Here is a 15,468-nt window from a genome sequence, read left to right on the forward strand (position 1 = left end):
GGATGAAAGTTATTAAGAAATTAAAAAAAAATTACTATAAGTATATTTATCGGAAATATGTGTAGCTATGCTTAGTAAAAATGCCATCTTAATTATAATCCTACCTTCCTAACTTACAATAAAGGACGTAAGGTGTCAAGAATTCACTATGAAGAATTAAGTAGTCCTTTTGTGTTGGCAGGGTAGAATACACGTCGTATTGCTAAAATGTGGCTTCTCGCAAAATATTTATGTTTTACCAAAGAACATGGATGGATGAATGGATGGATGGAAGAACTAAAAAAAATAGTTTATAGTTGTACCAATGTTTTAAAATAGATTATTTTCAGTAAACCGTAGAAGTTTCTATGTGCTATTATTGGCAAAATAGGTATCATAAATAAATTAAATACTTTCCAAAGTTACTATGCCACGCGGACAAAGTCGCGGGCAAAAGCTAGTATATGCTATAAACGACTGTCTAAAAAATAAGCTATTAGAGACCTGCTTCTGAGCAAAATGTACGCAAAGTGTGGTCATTTTATACTATCTGGTTGGGACCCCGGGACTGCTTAATTTTTTTTTATAGAAATACGCGTTAGTTACACTCGTAAATTTCAGCTGTCTATCTTTTTTTTTATCTATTACGCTTCTTGAGATACAGTGTCCTATGACGGACTGTGTGTCCTATGACGGACTGTGTAACGCCCAACGTTGGCTAACCAACTTTAAATTCCAGAACCATAAAAATAGTTTCTAGTTGCCCAATATTGTTTTACTTTGATTACATAATTATTTATTATCTAAGTTACTGAATTATCTTTTATGAAATCTGTTTATCAAAACCTGATTTATAAGTTATCATCGATTAGGCCAAGTGTTGACATAAGCAATTTCACTCATAGATATATATGGTCCTAAAGTCCAAAAGGAAGGATAGGTGCCTTGGTACAATTCACATCAACGCTTCGTCACAACCAAGTTAACAAATAACTGTATCAGTCATATGCCCATTATTTGCACGTTTGATGACTTGTCAACTTATTTTCCTTCTTTATTACCTGACTGCCAAATAAAAAGGATTCTGATAGAGCACGTAATAAACTAATCAATGCCAATTAAAAACAAAAGTTATTCATACCATATGTACCTCATTTTCATCCACAACTTCAATTTTAAACCGAGTCAAGTAATAAAGCTCATCTAACAACAAACTCATACATAACTGAACACAATTCGGCAGGTTCTAATAATACAAGGGTCGACTGTATAAGACCAACGATCCGATGCGAGGTTTCCCAAAAGCTTTAGTTTTATCCACCCGCGCGCAAGTCAATATTTCTTCTACAATTACCTATACGTTTAGAAATTGGTTCCACACACGTCACTGTAAACAAACTGGCGAGTTTGTTAAATTGGCGAAACGGAAACTTAACGATATATAGTAGTACCGCGCTATACCAAGCAGCGGAGCTGTTCGCGCAGCACTGGTGACCGGCGAACGATAGCGAGCGCCCGACCCAATGCCTCCTACCACGATATCACCCGCGCAATAACGGTACAGCTTTACTATCGCGGTTACAAGAGAGCTGCCGACTTCACAAACACACATTTAATATTACTTTAGCCGACGCTTAGTTTCCTTGGTAAGAGGCGCAAGCATTGTTGACTCGGCGCTGATAACAGCCAGTACAACTCTATCCGCACACACAGTACCTACACTACACATCTGCATGTAAAGTAAACAAACAAAAAGTTACGAAATAAATACAGCTAAGGGTTACGTACGGACCAGTGCACTTCTGAAACAGTAAATTTATGTGCGTGTTCTTTTAAACACGAGTAGGTAATTTTTCGTGTTACTTCTAACACTGAGACAATAGTTGAACATGAATTAATGCTGGCCAGTTAGAAGTCAAAGAAGACTGTTATTTTTGGGTTTGTCCAAACATGTTTTAGTTTTTCTTGGACAGACCCTTTCCGATTTCGATTACCTACGAATCCTTCGTACAATACAAATAATACCAATATAAGCCGAACTTACGCAGTGAGATAACATACATACGCTGATAAACGAGAAAACCTATATTATAATCTCGTCTAAAATAAATCATTATTCATTAAGGCTCCACTTCTACTGAATATAGAAAAGTACTTGCCATCAGGAGACCCACTTGCTCGTTTGCCATCCAGTCGAATAAAAAAAAGTATTTAAGTCCTGTAAGTTTCATAATCAAATAACGTGCTTCCGATACAAATGTTCAAAGTTGTACAAACTTAGTTGACAGAGACTAAAACGTTTTGAAAGATACTAATATTATGAAAACAATCGGGCATAATAATGATGACACACACTACGCACTAGTTAGAACAGTGGAGCCATATTCACAATTTTAATGTAAATCTAACACTGTTCGGTGGAACAATGGGCAGATTAGGAAACGACTGTTGCGAAAATGTCTCTTCGTGCCTTTTCAAATATGCTTCACACGATAGAAAAAACTTTCCCATACTCGAAGAGTGGCAAACGGAACCCTATTACTGTTGCTACGCTATCAGTCTGTCTGTCACAGGGCTGTATCTCAAGAACAGTAATAGATAGACAGCTGAATTGCGTACATAATGTGTATTTGTATTGCCGCTATAACAATCAATAATAAAAGATAAATTTAATTAAAAATTAAAGACAAGAAACATGTTATTTTTGTTTGCGTTGTATCTTTATAACGTTTAGACATAAAAATTGCAAACTTAGAATGATAATAGATATAAATATACTCTAGATATCGACAAATAATAAAAACCGGTTAAGCATGAGTAGCTTTTAGTGAACAATGTAAAACATTTTTTTTCCTTGCAAAAAGCGTGAAAGAATTGCATCAATGGTACAGAACCCTTCGTGTGTGAGGCTAACTCGCACTTGACCGATTTTTTATACCATAAAAGCACAAAGTTCTCGCGAGGTGCATACGCAGTTCCAGATAGTAGCTAGTGTTAAATTGCTTGAATATGACAACTTTTGCACGAAACTGTTTAATTCTTCGTTCATTCGTTTACTACTTTTGATCGTCGTCGTACTTTAACAGATTACAAGTTACCAACAGTTTTAGTAATCTTGCCTTGAGTCGTTATCTATCATAGACAGTCATAGACTTGACACCCATACAAATAAATGTGAAATAGCTCTGTGCCTCAAAATGTAAGTCTGACAGTCTGTTAGTTACTTTTTCACCGTAAAACTGCTGAATAAATAGACATCTTTTAAGAATAAGAAAGCTCTGTGCAAGACAACTTCGCGGGTAACAGCAGGTATCATATACATAAAAAAAGCCAAACAACTTAAAGTTGAATAAAGCACTGAATTTTAATCGATACATTTAATGAAACTTGGCAGTGCCAATCAAATGTTGGGAATACAAGTTGCACCGTACGTCTGTCATTTAACAATTACCAAAATAAAGTTGATAGCGGGGAACGTGCAGTGATATTTTGGCAAGAGAGGCAACTGATGCGTGTCGCGAGCGCTGGATGGCATCATCGCCGTGGAGGATCGTGACGTCACCGGGCCTTTTTCCAAACGTGGCCGCCAGACGAAAATAGCCCCCGCACCCCGCCCGCCTCGCCGCTGGCCCCTCGCACCGTCACCGACGGATTTAGAGAGCCGAGCGAACGCTGCGTGAGCTGCGGCGTTGAGCGGCCGCGCGAGCGGAGCCAGATGTTGCGTGCCGACTCGACACTTGCCTAAATAATAACATTCCACGTACGTCGTGCATTTTGCAAGTCACACGAAACACTATTGATCGAGGATGTCCTGCAACACCCTTACCTACTTTTAAGCTTCTCCGCAATCGGGAATAAATAATTAACTGTATAATATTATGCTGATTTCTGTAAAATTAAATTTAGTCGCAGATATAAACAAAAAATATTCTATGAGCTTACATACCTATTTGTTTCTTGATTGGTATTATATTAATGATTATTTAATGTATGCTAGAGCGACGCGACCAGTGGTAGTCCGAAGGGGCAAGGGCGCGAGAGACACAACTCCAAACCTCAATCTTGGGCCGTGACCGCAGGCGAGACAGCATTGTTGTCTAGTTAGGGTCTAGAAAATAGTTAAAACCCTGCAAATGGCCATTCAGTGTTTACCGACTACTGAGAATAGAGGAGACCATATCAAAAGATTTCAAATATATTGCAGTTGCAAGACCTTCCGCCTATCTATCTATTTAGACGACCAGGTGGCCTAGTGGTTAGAGAACCTACTACGAAGCTTGAGGTCCCGGGTTCGATTCCCGTGTCGGGGCAGATATTTGTATGAAAAATACTAATGTTTGTCTTCGGGTCTTGGGTGTTTAATATGTATTTAAGTATGTATCTATACATCTATATAATTAAATTTATCCGTTGCTTAGTACCCATAACACAAGCTTGGCTAAGCTTACTTTGGAACTAGGTCAATTGGTGTGAATTGTCCCGTGATATATATTTTTTTATCTGACAAGCGCTGCGAGCGCAGACGGTTTGATGACAAATACCAGCTTTACCAACGCTGGCCGTTCGCTGAGCATATGTCCCCGCTATTATGCAGATTAGAACTCCCACATCAGCTCGCTTTGCGTTTTTACCATATCTAGAACCGTTATGATGTATCCTGGTACAAATATAATTCACTAACATATTAAGAACTGGCGAGATCCAAGGCTGTGTGAATGCCGACTCTCTGCAGATAACGTCACTTAATTATCAATAATTTACAGGTATAATAATATTAATAAATATGATGTAAAATGAGTTTTTGAATAAATTATTATTATTATTATTAATAATAATAATTTGCACGTATAATATTAAGAAATCTTACAATTTTTTGTAATGCAAAAGCGACTTGTCACTTTATACATTTTATGTTTTTGATGGGAGCTTATTCATTTTTAGGGTTCCGGAGCCAAAATGGCAAAAACGGAACCCTTATAGTTTCGTCAAGTCCGTCTGTCTGTCTGTCCGTCCGTATGTCACAGGCATTTTACTCGAAAATTAAAAGATGTATATCAATGAAATTTGGAGTACAGATGTCTTGTCAAAGCCGCTATTTATTTTTGTAGTTAAATTACAAAAATAAATATTTATAAGGGGGGGGGGGGTTGGGGCACTCCAAACACGTACAGAAAAAACGAGTTTTTAACTCACAACAACGTGTGGCACATAGTTCGACAGCTCTTTTGAAAAGATAGTAAGGTTTCTCAGAAACTTTTTTGTTTAAGTGAAGATTTCCGGAAATAATCGCTCCCAAAGTAGCAAAAATTGTGTCCCCCCCTCTATCTTGTAAACCGTTTGTCCAAAAAATATGGAAAGGTAACGCTTAATAAATACTTTCAATGAAAATTGGTTTCAACATGATCGGATATACCGTTTTTGAGTAATTGCCGAAAAACTGCGCTTCTCAACAAAAGGACGTAAGTGCCGTGAAGATACGCTCTTTTTCTGGTAATAGCTATTAAGACTGTAGTAAGTGTTTTATTGTGTTATAACGCACATAATATTACTTGATTTTTTTCGTATTGGCTACGAAACCCTATCTTGGGCGTGTCCGACACGCTCTTGGCCGGCTTTTTGTAGGTTACTCTCCTTTTTTCTCGGGTAATTGGTACCTACAGCGTGTCGATCTGTCTATATAAAACTACTTACTTGACAGCAGAACCCTGCGAACAATTTCTATATTTTGTATTTTTAATTTAATAAAGATTTTGAAATTTTCATAATATAACGATGTTAGTGTATAGCATATTTTACACATTAAAACGCCATTGGCTATCAACAATCTTGTGATGATAAAAAAAAAACTATTAAAAACATACATCTACATACATAAATAAATGCATATAAAAAGAAAAGTCCTGACTGACTGTCAAACAACGCCCAGCACAAACCCTCGAATTTTTTGCATAAAGATTCTCTTTCATTATGTAAACAGGGAGCACAAATGGTTGTTTGGAAATGCACCTTCTAAGTGGTCTAAACTACGAAGGTCTAAAGAAGCAATTTAAAAAAATATTAAACTGACTTCAAAACTAAAAAGATAAATGAAGTTTTATTTAATCTTTAAAAAATTTGATAAAAATATTTTCTTTTGAGGTCGGCGCCTCTGTTAGTTTAGTATAGAACTAGTAGTTACCTACTCATTTAAATATTTCTTTTAAATCAAGGCTAGCACCGACCTCAGAAAATCGGCAATTTTTTTTAAATTCTTTTAATTCTTCCTTTTTAGTTACAGTTTTGAAATCAGTTTCATTTTCTAAAAATTCTTTTTTTTTATTTTTGTTTTATTTTTTAAATCAGTTCAGTTGGAATTGAAACAAATTATGTTAATCATTTTCTTTCGAGTCCAGACAAGTTACGAGACAAGTCTCAATTAATAATAATAATAATATCTTGGGACAAATTACACCAATAATTGATCTAGCCCCAAACTAAGTAAAGCTTGCACTATAGGTGCTAAACAACAAATAGACATACATATTAATATTAATTAGTATATACATACATACTATAGCTGTCCAGGCGAACTTCGTACCGCCACCTAACAGACCATGAATGTCGTGCTAACTTTTAGCTAAACTTTTAAAAGGATTTTATTAACGTAATTAAAAGAGTACTAATAAATAAATAAAATAAATAAATAAATATTAACCTAGTCCCAAAGTAAGCTTAGCAAAGCTTGTGTTATGCGTACTAAGCAACGGATAAATATAATTATATAGATATAGATACATACTTAAATACACATTAAACACCCAAGACCGGAGAACAAACATTCGTATTTTTCATACAAATATCTGCCCCGACACGGGAATCGAACCCGGGACCTTAAGCTTCGTAGTCAGGTTCTCTAACCATTCAAGGAGACATTCATTCTTGGAGACACACCTTATAAGAAGCTGACATTATGCAAAAGACGTGCTGACCACAGATAATCTAAATAACACATGTAATCTATATCTGTGGTGGTGACATTATGAAAAAGAAGACATTTTGGGAAAAATACATTTTAAGAAAACGGACATTTCAGGGCTGAGCCATTTAGGGTTGTAGGTATGTATATTTTAATGCCAAATCATTAAAAAATAATTTATATAAAAAAAAAATGGGCTAGGCCACCCTTAACACTTAGGGGTATGAAACATAGCTTACGTCCTACCGAACGTCCCCCCAGACCTACCGAATATACACAAAAAATTTCATAAAAATCGGTCAAGCCGTTTCGGAGGACAAACATTGTGACCCGAGAATTTTTAATATTAGATAGCATAATTATTTCTTTGTCTTTCACGTGTCTGACATGTTTTAGGATTACCCTGATAACAACCAACGACGTTTTTCTAGTGACTAAATACACTTAACTCTCTATCTCAAAAACTTCTGCACCGATTCTGATGAAACTTACTTTGTCCCCTAAGTCCAGCAATCCTAGTCCTAGTCCAATTAAAAATATTTTTTTGCTGTCCAACAAACACACCTGTGTTTTGTGCTGTGTGCTGTGTGTGTGTTTTTTTGTTTGTTTTTTTGTGATATGTTCGAGCGAAATTAAGTTTGGCATAAATGTTTAGAAGCTGGTACAATTGGTTACCTCTTTTTATTGAAGTTGGTTAAAAATGGGGGTTAAGGTTGGTAATTTTAATGCCACAAATACAAAACTGTAGTTAAGATACAAATCATAAATTATTCAGTAAGATTAAAATCATACCTACATATAAGGGGTGAGTATAAAAGGTTAAAGTTTTTATGATAACATTTACATTTTTGACATTATACACTTAAGAGCTTAAAATATAACTATGGAAAAAATCCATTTTAAAAGTTTTACGCATAATTAAATGTTCAATCTCGAGTAGTTAAAAGTATTAAATAATACTCGTATTGTTCCTGGCTCGTATTAGACCACAGGCTTAAGACTTGCTGGATGTCAACAAATTTTTCATCACTGAATGATTAAATTGCACTTTCTTATATTTTGCGTAAAGAATTAATTGTTCAGTGACTTTTGGCTCATATGAATAAGTTGAATATGAATAAATATTGTCAATTGTCCTATGAGTTTTATTTACATAACTATATAAGTAACGTAACATATTCAAATGTGGTGTAAAATCATGCATGATTTCTTCAATAATGGTTTGTTATTGTAGGAAAAAGATGACCTTCTAATCTTGTAGAAACACTGATCTCAGACAAATGATGCTTTCCGCCAAACCTTACGAAAGGCTAAAGAAAAAAAAAACGTTTCACAATGGCACAATTGTTTAAACGAAAAAAAAAACAATAGGTATAAAGCCATTATTGAAAAGTAGTAGGTACGCAAGAGTCGCTATGAACTATTTCTGAATGCTGCATTCATTACAGAATGGTGGACTACGTTAAGTGTGTGCAAGACCAGGTACAAACGGATAAATGCGATCTCGTGAACAGGCAGCCTTTGCTTTTCATCCGGGAATCGCGTCGAAAAATACAATAGCGTAAGCGCGTAATCACAAATTAGCGCATGTACCTCCAGCGTGACATTAATTACAGAAAGAAAACGTACGCGACTGTGAATTCTGAGAAACCTACTCGCGTTTCCTGGAAGCGCTACTACAGGCGACGCTCACATGCATAACGTTCGCGATACCGTGTCGCACACATAATCACCGCGGCCCTGATAACACGTCGTGCTGTCGGTGCTCTCATTAACGAACTTGTACTGCGTGCCCAGCTCATCTTACACCTAATCAAACAATTTGCTGCACAAGACTTACGATAGCAGAGTCAACACCACAATTTAAGAACTAGACCAGAACACTAATATTAAGTGTTCGGGGAAAATCAGACCAAATGATAGATACTATCAAAGATTGGACAGGGACGAGTTTTTTTTAAATTTTAGCCATTAGAAATGTATCTAATGTTTTTATTATGAAATTCGAACAACTAGGTAAACCCAATTAATAAATCATATTATATTAAAAGTTATCATTACAAGTTTATAAATATCGTTTAGAACTGCAGAATTAACAGATTCGTTGACTCTACTTAGGTCGAAGCCCAAACTCAATAGCGTAACTTCCTGCCAATGAGACTCAATAGAATGATCGCTGATCATATTAGGGGTTAACGGCAAAATGCCAACGGTCAATAGTGACAACTTGACATGTGACCAGGGAGCAATGAATATAAATTATAGCTGTTGTCTTGCTATGTACTCGTATCTACCTTAGTTAGATCTATGACGCGACGAAATTATGGCATTCAATTAATATCATAACCGATTTTCAACACGGTTTTTACTGTTAACATGTAGACATTAATTATTAGGGTCTATTTTAATTGAATTAGGTACTTTATTGTAATTACGGCATCAATCAGCACGATTATAAACTCATAAAATTTAAAATGTGAGACTTCTTTTACACTATACTGGCAGTAGACGGGGCGCATAAGGCTGTACACATATTTCTCCTCCGTTTAGTTTGTTACAGTCCTTATAAATAATATAATATTATAAATAAGAACGTTTGTAGGCGTGTGCGTGTGTGTGTCCATGTAGTTATTACTCCTTTACGCTAAAACAGGCCCAATAGTAGATTGTACAACAAGGGTATAAAACGAGTCATTTTACTCGAGGCGTTCATATAGCCACCTCGAGGGGAAAATGGGTTTAATGCTCGAGTTTTACACTCTGCTTCTCACTTAGATTGCGAGGAAATGAAGTAGTAACAGTGGAAACAATAATTCACTTTCTATGTACCTTTTATTTTTTACGCATTATTATAATAATTCTATTTTTTAATTTTACTGATTTATTTTGATTGATTCGATTGATTTTTAGTTTTATTTAATTAAAAATTCTTTAAAAAATATGTAGAAACTTTTTTGTTTGTGGCTGTTGACACCTGATTATCTTGGTCTTAATTTGGTCTTAAACGAAGATTTTATTTTATGCACTAGAGCATAAAAAGTCATTTAATGTCGCCTAGATACAGCATAAACACGAAATTTACGAGCATGAGAAGTGAAAATTAAATTTGCTGGAGCTCTGGAATAACAGAGACTATATTTTATCCCGATGTTCCCACTGGATACATGTAAAATCTCAAAACTTTAACCACTAAGTATAGACAAATTTTAGTTAGGTATTGTTCATACAACAAAGAAGACCACGACGAATGTTTCGAGAATTCCTGTTGGAATTTACTATAATCTCGGGACTTCAATTAGCCAGCCAGCCCTACTTATTCGTAATGGTTTACGCGAGCGAAGCCGTGAATAAAGGCTGGTTATGTACGGTATAAATGGACTGGATAGTCATACTTATTAGAGACAAAATGCTGCACTTCGTGATGAAAGCAAGCCGCTTTGCACAGTAATAGTAGAGGCTAAACTGAGTGATTTGACCCGCAGCCTTTGACAGCAGCGGAAGTTTCACCCCTTAGGAACAGAGATGGCACCACTTCTTTAAAACATATTTCAAAAAATTCTACAAGCTAAAGTAATAGACCGATTTCAATGTTTAATATCTCAAATGAGAGCCTATTATATACGTTACTTATACAAAATACACAAAAAAATATTTACTGAAAACTTTTGGCAAAAAACGCCATCTTAAGTTTTTTTGTCTTACCTGATTGGTAGTTTTTACTTCATTGCTTAAAAAAACTGTATGCAACATGAATGGTTTAATGCATATACATATTACTGAGTACATAACAAGCATTTAAAAAATCCGATACCGATCCGTTTAAGTGTGAGCACAAATTTCTTTAAAAAATATTTCAAAAAATTCTACAAGCTAAACTAATGAACTAATTTCAATGTTTAATATCCCAAATTAAAACTCATAATAAAAAAAATCAAATATTAAAAAAATCTTTACTGAAACTTTTGAGCCTTGAAAGAAACTTGAAAGCCGCAATAATGGTCCAAGAGGCTTACTTTCTTTTGCCAACTCTCTTTTGCCTTAGTCCATCCCCAAGAAGATGGACATGGTACGGAACCTTCTGGTTTCAGAGCGTTTCTCCATATGTGGCCCGCTTGTGCATGTTTATAGAGAGCATGTCCATACCATGTCCATCTTCTTGGGGATGGACTAAGGCAAAAAAGAAGGACTCCAGAATTGTCGGCAGTTACAGCGCTGCAAATCTGGCTGCGATACCATGCGTTGTGGGTGTCGTCGGGTCAGCTTACCATGCACTGCCCAGTGTAAATCCTGCAAAGGTGGCTGTACAAATTAAAAGTAAGTTAATATCAGTGCAGGGTTATTTTGTATGCTGACCACTGATTTCCACAGGTAAGCACAAAATTTTAGATCTAATGGTAATCAACTAGGCACAAAAATAATTCAATAGTAATCTACAGCAACACAGTCCGTGTCTAAATGATCTGTGATTATTTGTAGTATTGGAATAGCACAAGTACTTCAAAACGACTTTTCCATTTCAGTTCTACATCTGCCGATGAACCAACTATGCCGGAAACGGTATAGTTTTTATTTTTTGTCTTAATAATTACTAATTGTAATTATATTTTTTGGTAATACCGGGGAAAAACTTTTTTTTTTAATAAATTAGGTAATTTCTTTCTTCTTTTCATTTAACATTATACATTAAAATCAGTAGTTTCACTTCAACATTTCGCTGAAATTTATTTGTAAGAAAAGAGTGCACAATTAAACTGTATAAGTATCGGTGTCGGTATTTTTTTATAATACTTGTTATTTACTCAAAAATATATATAGGTATGCATTAAACCATTCATGTTGCATACAACATACAATATTTTTAAGCAATCAAGTAAAAACTACCAATCAGGTAAAAAAAAACTTGAGAGTGCGTTTTTTGCCAAAAGCATTCAGTAAATATTTTTTTGATGTTTTATTGTAAATAATGAATGTTTATGAGCTTTAATTTGGGATATTACACATTGAAATCGGTTAATTAGTTTAGCTTGTAGAATTTATAGAAATATTTTTTAAAGAAATTTGTGCACACACTTAAACTTTCATATTTCGTGAAATATGAAAGGTATCGGTGTCGGTTTTTTTTTAATACTTGTTATGTATTGAGTAATATGTATATGCATTAAACTATTAAACCATTCATGTTGCATACAGTTTTTTTTTTAGAAATCAAGTTAAAACTACAAATCAAGTAAGAAAATAAAACTTAAGATGCCGTGTTTTGCCAGAAGTTTACAATATACATTTTTTTAGTATTTTTCCTAAGTAACGTATATAATAAAGTTTCATTTGAGATATTAAACATTGAAATCGGTCTTTTACTTTCGCTTGTAGAATGTTTTGAAATATTTTTTAAATAAGTGGCGCCATCTCTGTTCCTAAGGGGTGAAACTTCCGCTGTTGCGGGTCAAATCACTCAGTTTAGCCTGTACTATCACTGTGCAAAGCGGCTTGCTTTCATCACGAAGTGCAGCATCCGGCCAAAAAATGGTCATAACAAGTATGACTAGGATAAATGAGGATAATAATAAAGTCTGAATATCACAACTCAAAATCTTAGAAAAATGGGAATGCATTTATCAATGGCTATATATATAGTAAATTTATCAAAAAATCTGAAAGATCGACTCGTGCGTGACGCTTTTGCCCACCTACCTTAAGTTTTCGTCCTACTTACGGGACACCCTGTACATAGGTTAAATACATACTTTTTAGGAACGACAAAACGTTTACATACATATTAAAGCAGATCTAACCTAGTCCTCGTACATTTCGATGACGACGACACCGACCAAAAGTTTATACAACGACTTACTTGGCTAGGCTGAGGGTGGCATCGTAGCCCGCGGCGGCGGCCCGGCGCTCCGCGGCCGCGTCCACCATCCCTCCGCATCACCGCGACTGGCATCACTTGCACCACCCTACCACCTAGACTACCACATTACGAATACGATACTTTGAAACCCGATCGAGCGCACCCGCTATATGACACTAACTTATCACGTTACTAACTCCGGCTCCTCGTTGAAATCATTGATTTCTTACTTTGTGATTATTCGATCTGAAACAAATGAACAATACGTTAATAAATTAATAATAATTCATAATGCAATGTAAAAAAGAGCTGCCATACAGGAGTCGGTAGCATCGTGATTGCATCGTGGTCTAGAGCGAATAAGCGAAGTGACTTCAAAATTTGTGGGAATTTCATGGCGAGGATTTCTATATACAGTCAAGGAAACTGAATCTTGTACCAGGGTGGAACCCTTGTGCTACTAAGGTCATGGAGACATCCCATACATCTGCCAAAGAAATCATAGCGAAATTGGTGGTTATGAGCACTTGACCAAAAAAATCAAGCTCTGTTTGCACAAATTTATCTAGTTCCGTTTTCTAATTTGAAAAAAAAAAAAACATCTTATCGTAACGAAAATGCATAATAGAGGCATCGGCAACTTTGGTGATTTTTGACGTTTGTTTAATTTTATAGTTGAAATAAAATAAAGTAATTATATAGATGGTATATTTATGTTATTTATTCGATATTTATATTTACACTCGCGATTCAGACCCAAAGTCTAATGCAAAAGTCACCAAATACCTAGTCTAAATAACGATGTCTCTTGCTTCCGTAACAATTTGTAATGAGTCAGGTATTCTCTTTACATATATAGATACATTAATTAACAGAAGGATATTCTTTTGTGGAATTTCGAAGAAAAACTCTATCTAATTAATCTTAACAAAGAAAACATCTGTTCTTTTATTTCTCTTCACGAATTCATTCGCTGATTCATAATCCTAACATAAAAAATAACATTTTTCTTATACAAATTTCCATCACCTTTTTTACCCCCTCAGTGGTGAAATTTTTAAAAAAAGTGAATCATGTGTTTATTTCTATTCGAGAGTCGTTCACTTAGTTTCAGAAACATACTTATAATTGCAAAAATAACGTTTTTCTCATGCAAATTTCCATCCCCTTTTAAACCCTTTAGGGGTAGAATTATCAAAAAATGTGAGATGCATGTTCTTTTATTGTCTTTGAAGAAAAATATTTCTAAGTTTGAAAACAGTTCTGAGTTGGAAAACAGTTTTAAATACTCGTGCTGCGCCATCGGTTGGTGTGAACGTGCCTTTACGGAGCGATGTTGTTAGTGTTGTGTGCTACCCTACATTAGGCATTCTACTAATCCTACTAATATTATAAATGTGAAAGTTTGTGAGTGAGTGAGTGAGTATGTTTGTTACTTTTTCACGCTGAAACGGCTGGACGGATTTGGATGAAATTTGGCGAAAAGTTAGTTTATAACCTGGATTAAAACATAAGATACTTTTTATCCCGATATTCCCACGGGATAGGGATAAAATCTTGAAATAACAACCGCTGGGCTTAGAGCCAATAAATTTAGTATGTAGGTAGCTGGAGCTCTGTAATATCACATAGGCTACTTTTTATCCCGATATTCCCACGGAATAGGGATAAAATCTCGAAATATTAACCACTTAGAGTCATGAAATTTGGTATGTAGGTAGCTGAACGTCTGGAATTACACATAAACGACTTTTTACCCGATATTCCCACAGGATACCTAGGGATAAAATTTCGAAATAACAACCATTGGGCTTAGAGCTATGAAATTTGGTATGTAGGAAGCTGGACCTCTGGAATAACACATAGGCTATTTTTTACCCCGATATTCCCATGGGATAGGGATAAAATCTTGAAATAATAACCGCTGAGCTTAGAGGCATGAAATTTGGTACGTAGGTAGCCGGACATCTGGAATAACACATAAGTACGCTACTTTTTATCCCGATATTCCCACGGGATAGTTTTGTAACTAAGGGACCCCATACATCTCTGTATTATTATTATTATTTTGTAATTTTTTCTTTAATTGTACACTGTAGTTTTAAAGTATTTTATAGGTAATTATTTTATTTTTAAAAAATGACTTTCTGCCAAGTTACTTGCGGCGCATTCTTCTTGGCAGTGATGGTCTTTCCGAAAGCGCTGGTAGTTTAAAAAATGACGTGTAAAAGTGCCCATTGCGGCCTATTTACTGAATAAATTATTTGAATTTGGATAGGGAATTTTTTTGAAATTTCAGCACTGGTTTTAGTCTTGAATTTTGTACAGTTATTCACAACACAACCTCAATGAAGACCACGATATAAATGTTGGAAAATTCCAGGGGAATTTTGTAAAATCCCGAAAATTTCAATTGCAACTACCAGACCGAATAGTTTACGCGTGCGAAGCCGCGGGTAAAAGCTAGTTGACAATAAAAATGACGATAAAAATGCGGGTAGTTGTGCGCCGGTGTTAGCTTCGTCGGGCAGTCGCGCGAGCAGAGCGGTGGCGCGTAGTGTGCGTGTTGCGGCAGCCGCTGAGTCGCGTTCGCGTGCTCCTGAGAAGAAGGGCTACGAAATAGCCCGAAACATGTCGAGCTAAACTCGGTTTAAGACGAGAGTTATCCGTTACAATATCATTT

At 35.5% G+C, this 15,468-nt stretch overlaps 1 protein-coding gene across 7 annotated transcripts in view; it reads right to left on the minus strand.

Moving 5' to 3' along the window:
* Window positions 1-15,468, minus strand: part of raw (NDT-like domain-containing protein raw) — a 100,743-nt gene that overhangs the window by 78,136 nt on the left and 7,139 nt on the right. For 3 of the 7 annotated variants that reach the window (XM_074086910.1, XM_074086945.1, XM_074086899.1), the window contains exon 1: window positions 1,334-1,463. Coding sequence is in view for 2 of the 7 variants with exons in the window: in XM_074086963.1 (XP_073943064.1) it covers window positions 12,786-12,853 (68 nt within the window). In the remaining 5 variants the exon portion in view is untranslated. Of the gene's footprint in view, window positions 1-1,333; window positions 1,464-12,785; window positions 13,032-15,468 lie in introns of those variants that run through there. The other 4 variants (XM_074086963.1, XM_074086971.1, XM_074086936.1 and 1 more) reach the window with 3 other exon arrangements.

This window comes from Choristoneura fumiferana, chromosome Z (assembly GCF_025370935.1).
Source record: "Choristoneura fumiferana chromosome Z, NRCan_CFum_1, whole genome shotgun sequence".
NCBI lineage: Eukaryota > Metazoa > Arthropoda > Insecta > Lepidoptera > Tortricidae > Choristoneura > Choristoneura fumiferana.